The sequence below is a fragment of the Phoenix dactylifera genome, chromosome 10 (genome assembly GCF_009389715.1).
Source record: "Phoenix dactylifera cultivar Barhee BC4 chromosome 10, palm_55x_up_171113_PBpolish2nd_filt_p, whole genome shotgun sequence".
Lineage (NCBI taxonomy): Eukaryota > Viridiplantae > Streptophyta > Magnoliopsida > Arecales > Arecaceae > Phoenix > Phoenix dactylifera.
The window spans coordinates 11600442-11621297 of NC_052401.1; the positions used below are offsets into that span (position 1 = coordinate 11600442).

The following is a 20856-nucleotide window of genomic DNA, read 5'->3' on the forward strand; positions in this document are numbered from 1 at the left end:
GTGGAGAGATGCATCCAATTCTTTTTGCACTATTATTAGCAGCGAGTATATTTTCTTTGGATGCTATCCATGTGAAAATTTAACCTTGTCAAGGTCTTAAGCTTTTTCGACATTCCTGCAACTATTAGTCCTCCAAAGTTGAAAAATTTATAAAAAAATGACTGTGAAAACTCAGCTGGAAGTCCTCCATTTGATATTATCATGATCTTTACAGGTATAACCAACTGAATTTTTCAAAAGAAATTACTAGGACCGAGTTCAGTGCCGATGATGACACCGCTAGGTAAAGACAGTTCATCTCCCCCGAGCTTGGTTTGGTGAGGAGTGGTGGTGAGATGAGGTATGCTTTGAGCTAGTCACATGCAATTTGATATTCTTCGAACCACTGAAGGCTTTTGATCTACTTTAGTGCTTTGGAAAAAGGTACATATCTTTTTTCCGATCTTGCCATAAATTTGTTGAGCACTGCGATGCGACCTACCAAGAGTTGCATCTCCTTTTTTGTCCTCAGGGGAGTCATTTTTAGTACAACATGGATCTTCTTTGGATTGGCCTCGATCCAAAGTTGTGTCACTACGAATCTGAGGAATTTCTCAAGATAACCCCAAAGGAGCACTTGCTTGAATTGAGCTTCACGTGGTACCTCTTCAAGGTTTTAAATGTTTTCTTAAGGTCAGTCATGTGATGCTCAGCCTGGCTGCTTTTTACTAACATATCGTCAATGTACACCTCCATGTTGAGGCTGATTTGATCCTTGAATATCTTGTTTATCAGGCGTTGGTAGGTGTCTTTCGCATATTTCATACCAAGGACATGACTCTATAGCAATAGAGTCCTTTGTCGGTGATGAAGAAGATTTTTATCTCATCCTCGAGTGCCATTTGAATTTGGATATAGTCTGAGAATGCATCCATGAAGCTTAGCCTTGATTTTGTATCGCAATCAAGATTTATGCGCAGGAGACATTAAGAGGTGTGTACATCTTAAATCTTAGAGGTGGGCTCCTTAGTTGGTCGGAGCTCTCCTCGTTCCTCTTTGGCATTTTGTCAGGATCTCCTTGGTTATTTTGAGCCCACTTTTTTTTTTTTCTTCCCAGGCCTATCTCGGTTGAGCCTCGCCAAGCTGCCATGGCCCCTCTGTGTTGACATACTTGTCGGGTTGGGTGAGAAGCTCCATGTAATCCCTAGAGAAGATCTTCTCGAATGAAAAGATGAATCGAGATGATTTCAATTTGTTCCTCATGGAAGAACTGCGGCCGAGTGGTTCAGGTCACGAATCTCCGAAGTATTTGCATTGAAATGGTTGGCATAGTCGTGGAGGGACTTATCCTTCACTGCTTGATGGTGAAGAAGCTCTTTGATCCCCTCCTTTGCTTTCAGATGGTTATGAAGTGGGTTGCAGACATCCAGCTGAACTACTCGAAAGAGTGAATAGAATTTAGCTGGAGCTCAATGTATCATAACCATGCTGCTTTTTGAAGAGTGAGCTAGAAAGCTTTGTATAGTACTGAATCGTTGACCCCTTGGAGCATTATGAGATCTTTGAAACTCTCTAGGTGATCCAAAGAATTGGAAGTCTCATCGTACGTCTCAATCTATGGCATTTTAAGCTGAAGAGGAGAGGCCCTTCTGTGTTCCTAATCAGGAATGGAGGCTCGGTAGTGAAATTGATGTCATTCCTCATCTCAACATGGTGGTGCTTCAAAGCTTTGAGGCGGCGGTCCATCTCCTCAATCCTACGATCAAGGTAAACCACCCTTGTGGGGACTCTTTCTAACTAGTGGGGGAGGAGTGGCCTAGCATTGATCCCTCTCAAGATTGTAAGCTTGGTGATTGGCGCATCCTATCTCATCCTAAGCTCCGCGAAAGAGAGTGGTGGCTATGTAGGGCCCATCCCGAGCTCTGAGGGTGGAAGTGATGGCTCTAGTAGGCCCACCCTAGGCTCCGAGATGGAGATTGATAGCTCGACTATGCTAAGACTCTTTGGTTACTCGGCTTGCGAGCCTGTTGCTGTTACTATTGGCTACTAGCGGCCATTTTCTATAGATTTTGGATGGTTGTGGTCAGTATTTGAACCTGTTACATGAGCAGTTAAAACTGTTCAATAGTAACTACTGGTGCTGCTTGCAGTTTCAAAGGAGGTGGAGCCCTACGAGGGCTCTATAAAGAGCCATCAAAATCTAAGGGTGCATCATGCTGGGTAGTTAAGGGTGCTACCTATGCTCTCCATGACTTTATGGCTGCAACTTGTATGTCGATTGATAGAACCTCCAATAGTGGGATCATGACCCTTGCTCTAGCACTAATCTATTGCCAATGGAAATTAGATCTGACCAAGATGCCAAGTTGGCTGGGCTATTGAAATGCTCGGATGGTTGGTTATTTAGACCATGAAGATCAGTCGAAGATCAAGACCCATCTCCACAATAATGGTTTGGTGTCTTAGGTAGTAATGGCTATGATGTCGGTTGTTCCAGAGGTAGTATCGAATGGTGGAGACATTGCTTAGACCTTTACTCTGATGTTGGATCCAATCTAAAATAAACAAGACAAGAAAGTCCTCTAACTGGAGAATCCGACAAAGGACCCTCTAATGCCTAAGTCAGACAAACCCTTAGGGAACAACTGAGGTGTTATGGGAGCGGCAAAGTGGTAGTGCAAGAAAATAAAAGAGCTCAAGATCACTCACTTGGAGGTTCTCTCTAGGGTTGTTTGTATAGGCGAGGGCCAGCACCCATTGCCGAGAAAATTAGATACATGGATCGGCCACTTTTGGTAACCAATTGCACATCCCAAAAATTACGTGCGGGCATTTCACCTGCACATCTCGCTCGTTCATCATGCAATTATGAAAACCATTAACGATTGTAATAGAGTTGTCGCCAGTTGGGGGAGAGTTTGAAATTTGAAGGACATACCGTATGCCTCTAGGGTCGGCTATGTTGAGGGCTTTGATTGGTTGGTCGGAGACTTCATGGCGAGCTTTCATTAGTCGATTTGCTACGTCGGCTATAGTCGGTTTCTAGGTGTATCATGAGCCATTGTCTCCTATAAGTTCTACTAGCCCTAACTTCTTGACTTAGAAAGGATAACTCAACTATCTAGATAAACACCACTATAATAGAACTCTCTCTCCTTTCCAAAGAAATGGTTTTCTCGATTTATCCAATCTCTTGGCAAGCTACGATGGAGCCCTAAAGAAAGTACATTCATGAACTAGAAATGGATGCACTAAGAAGAGTTAACCTATGACCATTGGAAATGATTTCCCCTTCCATCCATGATGTAAAAACTCATCAAGCTAGCTCGAAACTTAGCCAATTTAATGCAGCTAATATTTTTAATCTAAGATAGCAAAAGACTTAGCTATTGTAAAATATGACTCAAAGCCAAGTTAATATGAGCCGAACTAATATGAGCCAAGTTAATGCAGCTCATATCTTCCATTTTTTAAAACCGTGAAGCAAATGAAGAATTTCCAATGGACAAAAAAATGCAGTATTGCTTTCAACAAACTTAAAGAATATCTCAGTTCACCATCCCTCCTCACCAAGCCGAAGTTGGGAGAAATGCTCTACTTATATTTAGCAGTTTCTCCTTTTGCTATGAGCTCGGTATTGACCAAGGAAGAAGGATATAAAAATGGATTTAGTATTCCAGCAGCATCCTAAGAGATGCAGAGATATAATACACCAAGCTAGAGAAAATGGCCTATACTCTTATCATTTCAGCTCGGAAGCTTCGACCATACTTTCAGCGTCATTCAATTATAATGCTAACTGGCTAGTCGATGAAGCAAAACCTCCAGAAACTAGAAACTTTGGGTCGGTTAGCAAAATGAGCACTTGAACTCAGAGAATTTGATCTCATTTATCAACCTCGGCCAGCCAACAAAGCTCAAGTGCTAGCTGATTTTCTAGTAGAATGTGCCATTCTTGATGAAGATAAATCTCACCTTCCACAAAAAAGATCAGTTTCCTGAGCAGTTCTAGATTCTTTAGATAGATGGATCATCTTGTTCGGGAGAAAGTGGAGCGGTACGTGCACGGCATGTGCCGAAATTTTACTCTCTTTTTTCATCTTTTTGGTTTGGACCAAAAATGACGGCCGGTCAAGTGGACGGGCCCAATTTGCTTGGTTTTACACCTAACCACCTAGAAGACATACACCCTCAAGCACCTCCAGATAACATATAGGAGTGGAGAACAGCACTAGAACCCAGTGTCGGACCAGCTACAATTAGCCTACAGTCCAGATTTTGGATTCTTAATCTAAATTTCACCTCTGTTGCGGCTGCCTGTTACCATATGAAAGTTGATTTTGAAAAACTTCGGAGATGGTGCTAGGCTTGACCAGCTGTTCGGAGAGCATTTGGCAGAGCGAGTTCGGGCACTTCCCATTCCGGTTTCTGCAGGTCCGGATGTCAGGGTCTGGAGTACTACTTGCAGAGCGAGTGTCGGGGTTGGTGATGTCTCCCGAGTCATTCAGCGGGAGTCAGTGCCAGGCCTAGATTGTGGCTGGGTGTGGAGGGTGGGGCTACACCAGAGGACTGCTCTTTTCCTCTGGAAGGTGGCTTGGGAGTGCGTGCCGACGTGTTCAGTGCTGAGCAGACGAGGAGTGAGCCTCTCTCCTCTATGTCCGGATTGTGGGGAGGACGAGTCAGTGGAGCATGCCCTTTTCCATTGCGCTCGGGCGCGGGATGCTTGGAGGCTGACTGGGATTCCGGAGGATGCATGGAGTCGGAGGGACTGTTTTCTGGAGTGGGTTCAGCGATGGGCGGGCACCCCTCTGATGCGCAGCATGGCTATTCGGGCAGCTTGTACAGCTTATCAGATATGGCTGGCCAGGAATGCCCGTGTCTTTGGCGAGGGTAGGCCGGCACCGCGTTTTGTGATGGAGCGGGCCAGTGCTCAGGCAGCAGAGATTATTCATGTAGACTTAGCCCATAGACCTTTGATAGCTCGGGACATCTGGGGCCCCCACTCTGCTTCGGCAGCTTCACATAGGGTATTTTTTACCTGGGAGCCCCCACCCCCGAGTTTCCTCAAGGTCAATTTTGATGGCTCAGTCCTGGATGGAGGTAGGAGAGGAGGGGCTGGTTTTGTTATCAGGGGGCCGAGCTCTGGTGTGTTGGTGGCAGGGGGATGTCAGATTTTTGATACTTCGGTCCTTGGGGCAGAGCTGCGGGCAGCCTGGATGGGTATGTGCTACGTGCGGCGTGTGCTTCGGGCGACTTCAGTCCTGTTAGAGGGTGACTCCGCTACTGTGATCAGTTGGGTCCGAAAGGGCCCGTGCAGCCATGGGGGTGTTCACCCTCTGATCCGTGATATTTGGGATATGGTGAGGGAGATTAGTTTCCAGGCTATGCATGTATATCGCGAGGCCAATGGGGCGGCCGATTGGGTGGCGGCATTTGTTGCGAGCCACTCAGGAGGTACCCTATGGTCAGGCGAGTATGAGTTGCCCGGAGCTCTTCGGAGCATTTTGTCTTCTGACTCTATTGGGTGTATTCGTACCCGAGTTGTATGAAATGCCCGTTTCATCAAAAAAAAAAAAAAAAAAAAAAAAAAAAAAACTTCGGAGATGGGGGCGCCTCAATAATATATATATATATATATTTTTTGGCATATAACTCGTCTCTTTATCAACTAATTCTATGAGTTCCTGACTTGAGATGCTGTTTACCCTCAATCCTCATCAGCATGTTCTCGTCCTCTACTTCCCCACTCAAACCCCTCCTCTTCAGTCTCTGCCTCTAGAACATGGCCACGGCGGTCTCCCTTCCGTCCACAAAACAAACCCCATTCACCATCGCCTCTTCAACTCCTCAACAACAATTCGCCATAATCAAGACCTCCTTCCTCCCCCCCACCCTTCCTTCCTCCACTTCCACCTCGTTGAGAAGCACCGTCATCAACGTCCCGCCCATCATCACCACTAGAAGAACAAAACCCCCCTTCTTCTTCTTCTTCTTCTTCTTCTTCCCCATGTCCTCCACCACCAAGATCCCTCGGTGCCGGCCCCTCGACCGCCACGCTGCGAAGCACAGCAAGCTCCGCTTCGCCCGCAAGCTCAAGACCCTCCTCCTCTCCAAGCCCCGGCAGTTCCTCCCCCTCCGCGTCCTCTCCCGCTGCCGCCCCTACCTCGGCCTCCCCCCCTCCCGCTCCCTCCGCTCCATGATCCTCCGCTACCCCGCCCTATTCCGCCTCTTCTACGCCCCCTCCCGCTCCTCCCCCACCTCCGATTCCCTCCTCTCCGTCACCCTCACCCCCGCCGCCGCCGCCCTCGCCGCCGACGAGTCCCTCCTCCGCGCCCGTATCGCCGCCTCCCTCGCCTCCAAGCTCCAGCGCCTCCTCATGCTCTCCCCCCGCCGGCGCCTGCTCCTCTCCAAGCTCGTCCACCTCGCCTCCGACCTCGGCCTCCCTCCCGACTTCCGCTCCCGCCTCTGCAACCGCCACCCCGACCGCTTCCGCACCGTCGACACCTCCTATGGCCGCGCCCTCGAGCTCGTCTCCTGGGACCCCTCCCTCGCCACTCCCCTCCCTCCCATCCAAAACCCGGCCTCCGACCGAATCATCGACCGCACCCCCAGGTTCAAGCAGCTCCACCTCCGCCGGGGGCTCAACGTCAAGCGCCGCCACCGCGACTACCTCATCCGCTTCCAGGAGCTACCGGAGGTCTCCCCCTACGCCGCCGCCTCCGCCGCCGACGAGGAGGAGGGGTTGCGGCAGCGGCGGACGGCTGAGGAGGAGGAGAAGAGGACGTGCGCGGTGGTGCGGGAGGTGCTGGGGATGACGGTGGAGAAGCGGACGCTGGTGGACCACCTCACGCACTTCCGCAAGGATTTCGGGCTGCCCAACCGATTGCGGGCGATGCTGGTGCGCCACCCGGAGCTGTTCTACGTGAGCTTGAAGGGGGTGCGGGACTCGGTGTTCCTCGTGGAGGCCTACGACCACAAGGGGAAGCTCCTGGTGGAGGACGAGCTGCTCGCAGAGAAGGAGCGTCTTTTGGAGCTGGTTCGGGAGGGGAAGAGGATGCGGAGAGAGAGACGGAGAGACGTCAGCTACGGCGACGACAGTGACGACGGCGATGAGGAGGAGGAGGAGGAGGAGGAGGACGGTGAGGAGGAAGAGGATGATGGATTCGAGGACTTGTTCGAGTCTGGCATTGGGGATGACTGGGAGGAGTTTGGGGATGGAATTGATGAGGATATTGGCGATACGGAGGTTGAGCGGTTTTGGGTAAAGAAGGCGGCTGTTTCTGCTGATGCCGAGAAGGTTGGCATTGTGGAAGCTTGGTGAGTTAGCGCCTGCCTGTCACAAGGTGTTTGTTGATTGGTCTCTTAGAAATTTGTTTGTATGAATACTGAATAACTTATGTTTGTATAAACACTGAAATAATAGAGATACAGAGTGAGGAAAATTATATAACATTTTATCTAACAACTTGTTGGGAATGAAAATTAGCCTCTAGTTGGAACTGATGATCTATGTGCATTGGCAATTTCAGCTTTTATCCCAAAGAAAATTGAGACTTACAAACCATTACTGATTTCCATTCGTTCTGATTTCTATGCGGGCCTTTGCTACTTGGTTTTTGTTAGTTCTTTAATCTTCTAAGGGATCAGGCATGAGTAAATTTTTACTTGATTTATATAATTTTTCTATATTAAGTAGGTTATTTTGCTTTTAATATGGTAGGTTCAAAGAAAAACTAAACTTTATTGAAATGTGGAGGGTAGTTTCTTACATATATATGTGGTTACCAATAAAATTGACTCAACATTAAAAATAGGAAGCACAAAAGAGAAATTCTGCTTATATCATAGCTAGGTCAGTGGATTGTTAATGACGAACTACCAAAATTTTGTTATTTTATGAAGAATGCATATTCACGATTGATTAACATCATGAGGTTAAAAGCCTTTACTGATAGCCTTTATATTGCTGGATTATACAGCCTTATCCAAGATGAATGGTTGATTTTGTGATTATATAGATAGTATGGTTGTAATATCTAAAGGCGGCACATCTAAGGTGCTTATATATTTGGATCTCTTACAAAAAGAATAAACCTTGTATTGAATCATCTAGTCTCATTTATCTATTGGATCAATCTCTTAGCATCAAGATGCTCATGTATGTTTTACTTGATGTATATGAATATTTGTATTGAATTATTTGCTTTTTCTCATGTTCAATATGTCATTGCAAAATAGACCAATTTGCTATTGAAATCCTATTCCAAAAATTTTGTAAAATACAAAAAGTTCTTCTCGTGTGAAATTTTTCATAAGCCTAAATGCCCTTGCAACTCCCAAAATACCCACAGAAAACACCTAGGCTACTTAATAAACCTCTCAATAGTGTAGTATTAAGATAGAAATGCTCCCTCCCTTTGGTAGAGAAATTACTGTCAATCTAGACTCAGTGTTTCTTGCATATTACATTGTTTACTACTTCTAATCAGGTTCTTCGATTGCATCACGAGATCTTTATATTTTAGAAGATTATTAATTTTATTGCTATGTAGTCATGCCTTGTGTGAGGCGACTGGTGAAATTCCCACCAAAATCCCATTTATCAGACTCGCAGTTTGGTGTGGTCTAGCAACAACACATGGTTTATAAAACCTGTGCTGTAGGACAATAAGAAGGTATGGTAAACAAGGTCAAGCACCTTTTGTTTTAGAATGATGTATCTATGGTATTTTCAATAATACAAATGAAGTGCCTTGGATCTTAGCAGCTGTGTACGCTCACACCAATGGTTTGTATAGAAAGACCTAATGGGATGAATTAAACCAGATTTTGGATCTGAAGTTTGCAACATTAATAGCTGGTGATTTCAATTGTATGTTATCTGTAGAGGAGAAGATGGGAGGAGCACTTTTTTTTGATAATAGGGAAAGAAGGGAATTTAGAGAATTTATAAGAGAAAATGGCCTTGTAGATCTTAGATTTTCGGTCCAAATTTGCATAGTGCAATAATAGAGATGGATAGGCTTGCATTTCGGAAAGGTTGGATAGGGTTTTGGCAAATGAAAATTGGTTGAATAAATTTTCAGAGGCCGCAGTAAATCATCTCCGTATAATTGGTTTTGACCACTACCCCATTTTGATAAATAGTGAAACAAAAAGAGGTCCTATTCCATTTTTGATTTGAAAATATTTGGTTATCATATAACTCATGGGTAATTGTTAATGAAGCTTGGTGTGCTCCAGTTCATGGTTCTAGTATGTTGCAAGTATCTAAAAAACTCAAAGAGTACTAAGAAGGCTTCAAGGAGTTAGAACAAGAGATTGGTGGAGAATATTCATATAAGATTGCAACGGTTGGAAAAGGAATTGACCTCTTTTCAACAACAAGAAGTTACTAATGGAGGCTTAGAACAAAGTAATGAATTTGCTTCGATCTAAGTTGTCAGAATATCATCGTATTATCAAAAGCCATGAAATAATTTGATATCAAAATCATGGAGGTAGTGGATAAGGATGGTGACAAGAATACCCATTTTTACCACATATCTACTATTATGCGAAGGAGATGAAACTGCACTTCACACCTTGTGGGCGCTACTGGTACAGAGTTAGAATGTGACAATGACATTAGGGAAGAACTAAATAATTACTTTGTTAGCAAATGGACTCAAAATCCATCTACAAGATCCTTTTTAATGAGTTTTAAGATCAAATCTATGCTTGCATGAGCTAATCTCTAATGCCATAACCAACTAGTCTCATTAATTTTGGTATTCATTGCAACTAGGCATTGCATATTTTTCATGGATAGATCATCTAGATCAACCATATATATATTGCCATGTCTATGTCCAATGAACTTTATGCCATCATCATTAGGACTAGAAACAATGCATATAGAGAATTCAAATATTGTCTTAAAACCTTTCTCACATAATTGACTAATGCTAAGTAAATTATGCTTAAGACTATTAACTAACAAAATATTTTCAATAAAAGTGGAGGGAGTGATGCCAATGTAACCAATTCTAATGATCTTCTCTGTGTCATTGTCGTCAAAGATGACCATTCCTCCATCTTTTGCCTCAAGAGTGATGAATTGAGATCCATTACCTATCATGTGTTTTGGCAGCCACTATCGAGACACCATCTTCTTTTTGTTCCACGGGCTACAAGACACCTACAACTAGAAATTTAAGTTTCAATTTTAGGTACCAAGCTTTCTTAGGTCTTTTTTTTGTTACTCATTGTGGTTCCTTTAGGAGCAAAACTTTTTTTACAATAGTGCTACTATATAGTCTAGAATTGCATGTATAGGTTTGTGTCCTAGTATACCACAATTAAAGCAAGTGATAATTACCAAGTTACTGTTGGAAGAGTTAATAAAAATATTGTTCAAAAATTTCTGCTTTCATAAGAATTATAACCAAGACCAGCTTTGTTATAGACCACTCTTTGATTTTCTAAGATCATTTGTAATTTATCAAAACTTAAAGTAAATTTATCCATAATTTGTTTCAATCTATCCACTTCTTTTCTTAAGTTTTAATTGTTTGCTATTAATAACAATTTTTCTTTTGAAATTTCATCCCTTTCATTTGTCAAGCAATGATTTTTCATTTTCAGATCTTTATTCTTTAGTCCTAGCTTCTTTAATTCATCTAATAAATCGTATAATGCTTCTTGATGTTCATCAAAAATAAAACCATTTACATGTTCAGAATTTACCTCATCCTCATAGGCTATGAGGCAAAGATTGGCTATGTCATGAGTGTCTTCATCTGTGCTCAAATTTGCACTATCACTCCATATAGCCTTCATTGTCTTTTTCTTTGGCATATTGGGAGCTTTCTTGAGTAGTGGGCAATCCTCTTTGAAATAACTGGGCTTCTTGAATTCATAGCACACAAGCAGCTACTCCTTCTCCTTCTCTTTGCTAGGCTCCCCCTAGCCATTGGTCTCTTTCTCATTCCTTGCCTTCTTCTCTTTATGAATCTTCTAAATTTTCTGATGATTAGAACCATTTCCTCATAGAATTGAGAGCAATTGTCTTGCTTCATAGAATTGAGAGCAATTGTCTTCTTTTTCTTTGATTCTTTTTCATTGTGCTGCTTCATGGTCAACTCATGTATCATTAGGGATCTAAGGAGCTCCTCCAGTGACAAAGTATTTGGGGTTTTAGCTTCTTAGATTTCTATAACCTTTGCCTCCCACATTCTTGGCCATAACCTAAGAACCTTTCTCACAAGATCACTAGTAGAATAAAATTTGCCAAGACTTTTGAGCCTATTTATAATATCAGTAAAACATGTAAACAGTTCAATAATCGATTCATTTGATTCCAATTCAAAAAGTTCATATTTATGTATAAGCATATTAATTTTAGATTCTTTGACTTAGTTAGTGCCTTCATCAATTACCTCCAGCTTATCCCAAATCTCTTTTGTAGAATTACATGTGGAACTTCGATTAAATTCATTTGCATCCAAAGAGGAATACAGAACATTCATTAAGCTAGGCCATTTTCTTATCAAACTTATCACATTCACCTTCGAGCTTGGGAGAGTGCATGCCATCAACCAATTTAGTGTGTGTGTATGGCCCATTGATTATGATACTCCTCATACCATAACCGAGTGCTTAAATAAAAATTTTCATGCATGCTTTCCCACAAGTATAGTTTGTTCCATTAAACAAAAAAAGACTATTGGTGGATTCTCCCTTAGCAAGAGAGAATCCAATTGAGGCTGCTAGTGATCTTTAACTCTTGATAGTTAGATCTAAGTGAACTAGAGTACCAAGCTCTGATACTACTTTTACCCAATTATACAGCCCAAGAGAAGGGGGGTGAATTGGAATTTTCAAAATTTTAAATAACAAGTGTAGTTTAAATTATGAGTGCAGTTTAAACTATAAGTGCAGTGGAATGATAACTTACTAATGTGTATAGGATATGCGAATAGAGAAATCAGTAATAAATAAGGTCATATACAAACTGAATAAGGCACACAATCAAAACATCATAAATACAAAAGATTTATAGCAGTCCGATGCAAAACCTAGTGCCTACATCTACTCCTCAAGCTCTCTACTTGGAAATTCTAATCCACCAATTGTTCTCAAATGATTACAATATCGGATACGACTGACCAAACAACCCTAGCTTTCCCAAGCTAGTCGCTCATTTTCGAGCATGAGCAAGCTTTAAGCAACCTCTCCATATTTCAGCTCAAGTGAAACTTGCCCCACAAGTATAATGGAATACAATGTAATAACAATGAATATTCAATGAATACAATTAAAGCTCCTTATTGAGTAGAAATAAAACCAATTGAGGGCCCTTTTGAAATATTGGAAAAAGCCTCTTGATGTCAGTTGAGGATGCTCAATGAATGCTCTTGATGTGGTTGGCAAAGTTGGATTGATTGCTTCTTGGTCAATGAATGCTTCTCGCTCGATAAATGCTCTCCCACTTGATTCTCCTTAAATTCTCTTGTTTTTTCTTTGAGTTCACCACATATTTTCCACCATTTGAAGGCCTATTTATGAAGAGAAACTACTAAAGAGTAATTACTAGCCATTGAAGACCCTTAGACAAAGGTTAGAGGTCATTTAATGCACTTCTATCATACTGAAAAACTAGCCATTACAACCTGCCAGCGTAGAGGGGTCGTCTCAAGAAAATATTCATTTTTGCTAGGGTCGACTCATAAATGTACAATTTTTCACCCTCTTCTGTCTTTTGCTAGAGACTGTTTTGGCGTCGACTCAAATTATCCCCAGGTCAACTTGTGAAGGCATGCTAGTCTTCTACGTTGTGCAGGGGTCGACTCTTGAAACCTCCAAAAACTGAGATCTTTTGTTTAAGCCTATGGACTTTTAAGGGTTAGCTCCTAGTATTCTTGGGGTCAACTCCTCTTGTACAGAACTTCATATATATGTTGACTCAATGGATTGATTTTGCCGAGTACAAAACGTTTGTTTTAATGATTTTGCATTCTTGGAAAAGCTAAATTTGTTTAATAGGAAGCTAAAAGAGGTTAAAAGGTTAGAGAAACCTAGAAGAATAATTCTCAAAGTTCGAAAAGTTTTTTCAAAATTTTGAGAGTTTTTGAAGTGGATGAGTTAACCCTAAACAACCATGAGTCGATTGCTGCCGAGCACGAGTCAACCCTAGCACAAGTTGAGTCGACCCCAAAATAACCGCAAGCAAATGATAGAAGACAATCGAAAACAACCCTTTCGCAAGTCAACCCTAGACGCTAACAAGTCGATCCTAGAGACTAGTCGAGTCGACCCTACTGTGACTAGAAGCGAAAGACAAAGCACAGCAAAAATAAGAGCTTTCTCAAGTCGACCCCTTGAAGAAGAGGTGTCGACCCCTAAAGAAGTCAAGTTGACCCGTCTGCACTTAGCAACAATAATGGCTAGTTTTTCTGCAAAATTAAACAACTATTTTTACCTCCAATAGCTGTTTCAGCCTCTCTAACGGCTAGAAATATCTTCCAACTAATTTTTGAAGGTATAGATGCATGGGAACACCCAAGGAAGATAAGAGATGATGAGAATGGATTAAGAAGAGTGAGAACAAGAAGTGCATTAAGTGTGAGTCTTAAAGGTCATATATTTCACATCTAAGAGCATTCAGTGCAGAGCTTTAGAGCATTATTCAAGGCCAACTACTTCATCCTCACAAGCTCCATCGAGTTTCTATCAGCTCATTAAGGAGCATTAGCTATTTCTGTTTGAAATTTCTACTCCTTGGTGTAACAACTTTTAAGGACTAAAACTTGAGAAAATTCCATCCAAACTTGGAACTAAATTGTATTCAAGCCTAGGGGCATGATTGGAGAGGTTTTGATTGATTATATATGAAAATCAACTTGGTTGATTGTGAGCCCATCTAAAACAATCAGGTTGCAATCTTGGAAAGATTATAGCAGAATTTCTAAGAAGAATTTCTTGGGGAGTGGACATAGGTGCTGGATTTGGCGCCAAACTATTATAAAATTTTTGTGTTTGTATTGTCTTTGCTTATTTTTATCTTGTGCATTTACTTATCACTCATGCCTCTTTGCATACTTAAAATTCAGATTAGTTTTACTTTAAAATTTATAATTTTATAAAACGTTTTTTATAATACAATTCAACAGCCCCCCTTTTGGGTTGTCATCTTGGGCAACAAAATTTGAGTTACATTCTTTTCATTTTGAGTATTTTGGGTTGATATTATCTTGGATTCCTATGAACATTCTTGTACAATCTAAACATATGATTAGAAAACTTTTTATTCAAATATTTTATATTATCAAAATTAAACCTTTTGGGTCAATAACCTCATTTTTCGAAATCACTAAGGGATTAGAATGTGTCTTGCCACTCGAGCTGCCAACATGCCTTCCTTTAGGAGCTGATGGATCAGATGATTTCAGCTTTCTTGGAGTGGATGAGTTAGACTTACTAGCCATGGTTTTTTTCCATTTTGCAGCTGATGGTTTGAGCTGCAAAGCCGATAACTCGGCCTTAAACTTTGCAGGATGAAAAAGCGGTGCCCAAAGAGGAATTGCAAGACAAAGTAAGAGGATCAGGTTTATGAGGAGATGAGCAATGAAAGTTATTTTTGAACTCACCCTTGTCGTTGGGGCCAACAGACACCCCCTTTGAATGGATCGCTACCATTGCCAATTAGGGCAATAGAACCTGGTCTAGATGACTAAACCATTCATAGTGGACATAATGTGGGCTACAAAGACGGCAATTTCAAATTTGGTTGATGGATAATCTGCCTGATATCTATTCAACCATGCATAAAATTGTCTACTATAGATCGACTGATCAAAATGCTGCTCTGAGCATCTTTTCTTGGCTTTGAATGTAGCCTCAATCAGCTCTCAACTCAAGCTTAGCCCTTCTCTTACATTCTTTGTTAACATAGCCTAGGAATCCAGCAAACTTGATCTTATAATATTTTTCATCATTCTTAATTTCATCTATAAGATCTCAAAGCATATCTTTATCCTCAAGAAAGACTGAAGCTGCAACATCTACAAATTGTCAGGCAGTAGCATCGTTAGTTGGATTACTAATAACGGAGGAAGGTTCATCTTTTGACCCAGATTCATCTATCTAAGCAACAATAAAAGTTGTTGACTCGGACCAAACTTGTGATACATACTCCTCCGACCAGTGCACAAAGTCCTCTGCCATGGCTGGCTTAAGTGTGAAGAGGAATAAGGTACAGTTCGAGCCTAACTGATGATAAAAATAATGGAAGAGGTCTACCACCTTAAAGCTGGTAATCAAACTCGATCACAATAATGCAGATTTAAACAGTAAAGAGGTAGACAAGGTATTGCTTGAACAAGACCGAATTGGCGGGTGAAGAAGTTTGGATGGTATTTGTCACGCCCCCGGCCCGAGATCACGAGCCGGGGGTCATGCCAACCGCCGCACACCCGTAGAAAACTCTCCTCACGAGCATACAAGGCATCTTAAGCAAATATCTCAATATATAAAATAATTCAACTAAATAAATGGAATCTCATTCCATTGACTAACTCAAGTCATAAAGTCTCATAGTTCTAAATATGCAGCGGAGCAATAATTTAGCAATATGCAAACTTAGTTCTCAAAATAACAAAACCTCGCAATGTCCAGCAATCATAATAAATGTCCAAGATAATATATCAACTTAAATAACCCTAATTTAAGATAACTTATGACACAATCGTTCTAGTCGCTCTCCCATTTTAGAACCCTAATAGACTAGTTCTCAGAATCTGTAAAACAACAAGAAATTGTATAATGAGCTAAACAGCCCAGTAAGTAATGAACACTCTAGCTAGATAAATCAAGCAATAATATGTAGAAAATAAATATATATGCAGTTCTAAGGTACAAGTCAAATATTTCTTAAATTTTTAAGATTCTTTTCATAGTTTCGATATTCTTTCACATGTTCAATTCATTTTGTCGATCTTGGACTATGACCATATATTTCCTGTGGCAGGGTCATCAACACCGACTAATCTTCTTGCAGTGAGTCCTTCAGGACAGTCAATTGCCAACGTATCTGCCCCCATTGGCGGGGTTCTCAACATAGCTAGGTCAAAGTTCAATTAGTTCTCTATTTCATATTTCAGTCATTAAAACATGCAGTGTCAAAACCAAATATCGTTCATATCTTAATTTTTTTTTAATTATCAGATTCAACTCAACAGCCAGGAACTATGACCACATATTTTCTGTGGCAGGGTCATATCACCGACTAATCTTCTTGCGGTACCAACGTATTAGCCCCCATTGGCAGGGTCCTCGACATAGCCCGACTGCGAGTCCGAATCTATTTTAAATTATTATCTTTTCTTGTTTTATGTTTCAATGTTCCAGATCAAAAATACGGTGCCGAATCAATCAAATACATTTCATATCAAAAGCAAATATGCTCAATCACCATACAATATTCTAAAAGTAGACAATAACACCTTGCATCAATTTTGTAATTAAGAATAATGCAAATCGTAAAATAGATATAGATTGCTGATAAATCTCGAAAAGAGGTTACATTACTTACCTTGTGAACGCGATCCACGACAAATCCAATTAATTCTGTAAATCCCTCGCAGAACCTAATATCCAAAAATCATATTCTTCTTTTAAAATTCATCACAATATATGTATACAAAAACTTAAATTTTAATATCCTCCCACGACTGATCCTACCGAAGTGCCTAGCACCCCGAGTTCGAGTTCATACCTGTAAACCACCCCCTCTCTTTATTCATTTTTTTTCTTTTTCCTTCTTCTTTTCTTTTTCTTTTTCCTTCTTTTCTTTTTCTTTTTCCTTCTTTTCTTTTTTCTTTTTCCTTCCTCTCCCGACTCCCCTCTTCTTCTTTGGCGAAACAGAGGATCCGTGACCCCCTGTCCCCTTCTTCTTCCCTCTCGGTCGGGCCCAAGGGCAGCCGCGGTTGCCGGCCCTGATGGCGGCAGGAGGTGGCGTAGCAAACCCAGCACCTCCGGCGGCTGGGGCGGCGAACACGCCGGCAGCCAGAGCACATAAGCCGAAGCGGAGCACCCCGTTTTGAACCCAAGTCCGGCGATTGGCCGGCTCCAAACCACAACACATCATGGCCAAGCACTAAGAGAAGAGGAGAGGAAGGCTAGGAACTCTTACCTCCGCTCTGACAAAGATCCGGCACCTCTCTTCCTCTCCGGCAGCAAAGGAAGAAGAAGGCCACCCATGCCGTGGCTTCTCGGCTCTCTCTCTCTCTCTCCCTCTCTCTCGGGCAACAACACGAAGAAGAATCCCCCCTTCTCCCTCTTCTTGGGTGTGGCGGCTCTCTTCGGTGGCCTCAAATGAGAAGGAGAAGAAGCCCTAAACAAGGGCTCCTTCTTCTTCGGGATGAATCCCTTCATCTCGTTGCCTCACGTATCGCACGTGAGGCCGAAACTTGGGACTGGGCCGGTCAAGTGAACCGGGCCCAGTTCCAAGGTCTCACATTCTTCTCCCCTTAAAATAATTTCGTCGTCGAAATTAACTCACTTAAGGCTTCAAATTTTGAAAGTATAGAAAAATCATATCATTCCCGAGCTTCTAAACAATCCCCATCTCGAAATGCAGCCTCACAAGATTTTGGCAAAATCATGGTATCTCAAAACTTAATCCTTTCCATCTATGATTCATAGCAAGTTCTTTTGATCTCTTTCAAAATTAGACTAACCTTCCAGCCTTGGATTAAAATGTCATAATTCTTTTCTCCAAGAAATTAATTGCTCTTGATTAATTTCACATAGAAATTTAATCGGTTGAATATAGATAGGAGAAAGCTTTAGAATCAAATGCTCCTCATTTTTTTTTCCCATGATATAATGATTAATCTTTGTCTTAGGAAAGCCTCAAGCCCTTTCAAATAGCCAGATTAACAATGTTAGAGTTAGGAATAGGAGATCCATGTTAAAACCTTCCAAGTCTAAGTCCAACCAAGTAACCATCAATCCGTTAATACTAAATTTAAGATGCCCAAGATTCTCCCAAAAATTGTCAACAATAGAAAGACCCACTGATGAAAATTACATAGCTACCTCCAGATTATTCATAGAACCAACAACATTCTTCTCTACTAGAAGACTAACCCAAGTCGTCTAATAGTTCTACTTATCAATATAATTTCATCTTATCATAAGAATAAGGTCCAATACATCCAGATTTGGTTCTTTTTACAGATGATGTAAATCAAACTTCTCTCTCTCATAAATAAAAATCAACGTCTTAATTTTGAATAAGAACATCAAGTTTCTTTGTCAAAATATCAACTACTCTTAATTAATCGATCTATCACAAGATTAAATCATAAACAACTCTAATCCATCCCTAGTGGAATATTCATCAAAGTCAGTTGACAACCTCAAGTTCTTTCAAATAGAGGGTTGATATTAATTGAAGAAGTACAAGCTTCAGATTTAGAAGGAAAGACGTCTACACCAAAATATTCCAGATCCAAAATCAAAATCGATGACCTATTAATTCTAATCTCAAGATGTTAATCATTTTCTTAGCATGACATAAAATTAGAGAACCTAAGATAGTGCAGCGACATCCAAAAATTCAGAATCAAATCAAGTCTTTTGTTATTAAAACTTGCCGAATTAAAGGGATAATACTTCTGACCAACTTAGAAAAATAGTTCAGACCACTACGCTTTCGTTGCGCACTCTGATTCAAAAAACTACCTTGTATTTTGAACTAAGGAGATCCAAAATTTTAATTTCCAAGTAAAGCCCAAAAAGATCTTTTGATTTCGTCCTCTAACTTTCCTCGTGTACATCCATCTAGACTGATCCTCGAGTCAATTGATATGTTCAAAAACACCATATAGGCTAGTTACTATAATTCAAAATAAATTGAATCTTATTTTTTTTTATCAACTCAACTAAACGATTCTAGGTCAAACTCTTAAAAGTAAAAACAACCAAAAGAATTTTCTCAACGCTCCACCAAGATAGAACACCTTAAATCAATAGATATAAGTAAAATCAACTCAGTCATCTCTCCTAGAGTTTTCTTAATCGAGATCTTTGATATTTATCAAAAATCTTCCATCATAACCATGTAAGCCTCTAAAATTCAAATACTTCAGGCAAATCCAGATTTTATCAGCAACCTCAACAATATTGACAAAAATCCTAGTTCAACTTATAAATCCAAACTTTAAATTGAAGTTTCATATACATCACGTAGTATCCGATAGAGATCTATTATTTGGATCCAAATACGACAATTAAAAGTATTAATGATTATTCCAAGATGAATACTTTACAATCTCCAATAAAATCAATTCTTCAATAAGAAATAGATCTATTTGCAATATCACCCTGCACATTTTTCTTCTACATGCTAGTTTCATTCCTATTCCACATATAGGTTCAGACCTCAAAGAATATTCCAATCACGCACTGTAAAAAGGTTTCATAGCCCAAATCTTAAACAACTTCATATAAATGGATCTTAATTTGCGTCTAAAAAAATTATCTTCAAAATTAAGCAATATCATAGTATACCTCCATATCAATTTTTGAGTTTACAAGTTCACTTAAATAATAAATAATCACAATGCATGATAATATTCCATGGCCAATCCTTTTACACTTAATTTAGGTCCAAATCTAACTAATTATAACTTGATTCATAGATTGCCCAACCTTCCATAATGTATCAAACCTCATAAGTAAATTCAATCATAATTTCCTAGTAACCTTCTCATACATAATCAATCACAAGGCTTAATAGAAAATCTTGAAAGTAGCTTACAATGCAATTGACATAGATTCACGTCCAATGTCCTTAGTGTTTACTCACCTACACTCATCCTATGTCAGATTTTTTGTCTTAGATTTTATCCACTTATGCTCTGATACCATAAAAGTTGTCACGCCCCCAGCCCGAGATCGCGAGCCGGGGGTCGCGCCAACCGTCGCACATCCGTAGGAAACTCTCCTCACGACTATGCAAGGCATCTTAACCAAATATATCAATATATAAAATAATTCAACTAAATAAATACAATCTCATTCCATTGACTAACTCAAGTGATAAAGTCTCACAGTTCTAAATATGCAGCGGAAAATTTAGCAACATACAAACTTAGTTCTCAAAATAACAAAACCTCGCAATATCCAGCAATTATAATAAATATCCAAGATAACAAATCAACTTAAATAACCCTAATTTAAGATAACTTGTGCCACAATCCTTCTAGTCGCTCTCTCATTTTGGAACCCCAATAGGCTAGTTCTCAGAATCTGTAAAATAACAAGAAATTGTATAATAAGTTAAACAGCCCAGTAAGTAATGAATACTCTAGCTAGATAAATCAAGCAATAATATGTGGAAAATAAATATATATGCAGTTCCAAGGTACAAGTCAAATATTTCTTAAATTTTTAAGATTCCTTTCATAGTTTCGAGATTCTTTCACATGTTCAATTCATTTTGTCGATCCTGGACTATGACCACATGTTCCCTGTGGCAGGGTCATCAATACCGACTAATCTTCTTGCGGTGAGTCCTTCAGGACAGTCAATTGCCAACGTATCTGCCCCCATCGGCGGGGTTCTCAATATAGCCAGGTCGAAGTTCAATTAGTTCTCTATTTCATATTTCAGTTATGAAAACATGCAGTGTCAAAACCAAATATCGTTTATATCTTAATTTCTTTCAATTTATCAGATTCAACTCAACAACCAGGAACTATGACCACATGTTCCTTGTGGCAGGATTATATCACCGACTAATCTTCTTACGGTACCAACGTATTAGCCCCCATTGACAGGGTCCTCAACATAGCCCGACCGTGAGTCCGAATCTATTTTGCATTATTA

General features: G+C 40.5%; 1 protein-coding gene across 1 annotated transcript; it reads left to right on the top strand.

Annotated features, from left to right (window-relative positions):
- The first annotated feature begins 5640 nt into the window (after window positions 1-5640).
- LOC103713913 (protein WHAT'S THIS FACTOR 1, chloroplastic) lies at window positions 5641-7482 on the top strand. The gene has a single exon (XM_008800965.4). It carries the CDS (start codon window positions 5762-5764, stop codon window positions 7298-7300), a length of 1539 nt encoding a protein of 512 aa, XP_008799187.2. The 5' UTR covers window positions 5641-5761; the 3' UTR covers window positions 7301-7482.
- Window positions 7483-20856: the final 13374 nt, after the last annotated feature.

Bases quoted from the DNA above. Each gene is read 5' to 3' on its own strand.
- LOC103713913 (XM_008800965.4), top strand. From the start codon at position 5,762: ATGGCCACGGCGGTCTCCCTTCCGTCCACAAAACAAACCCCATTCACC.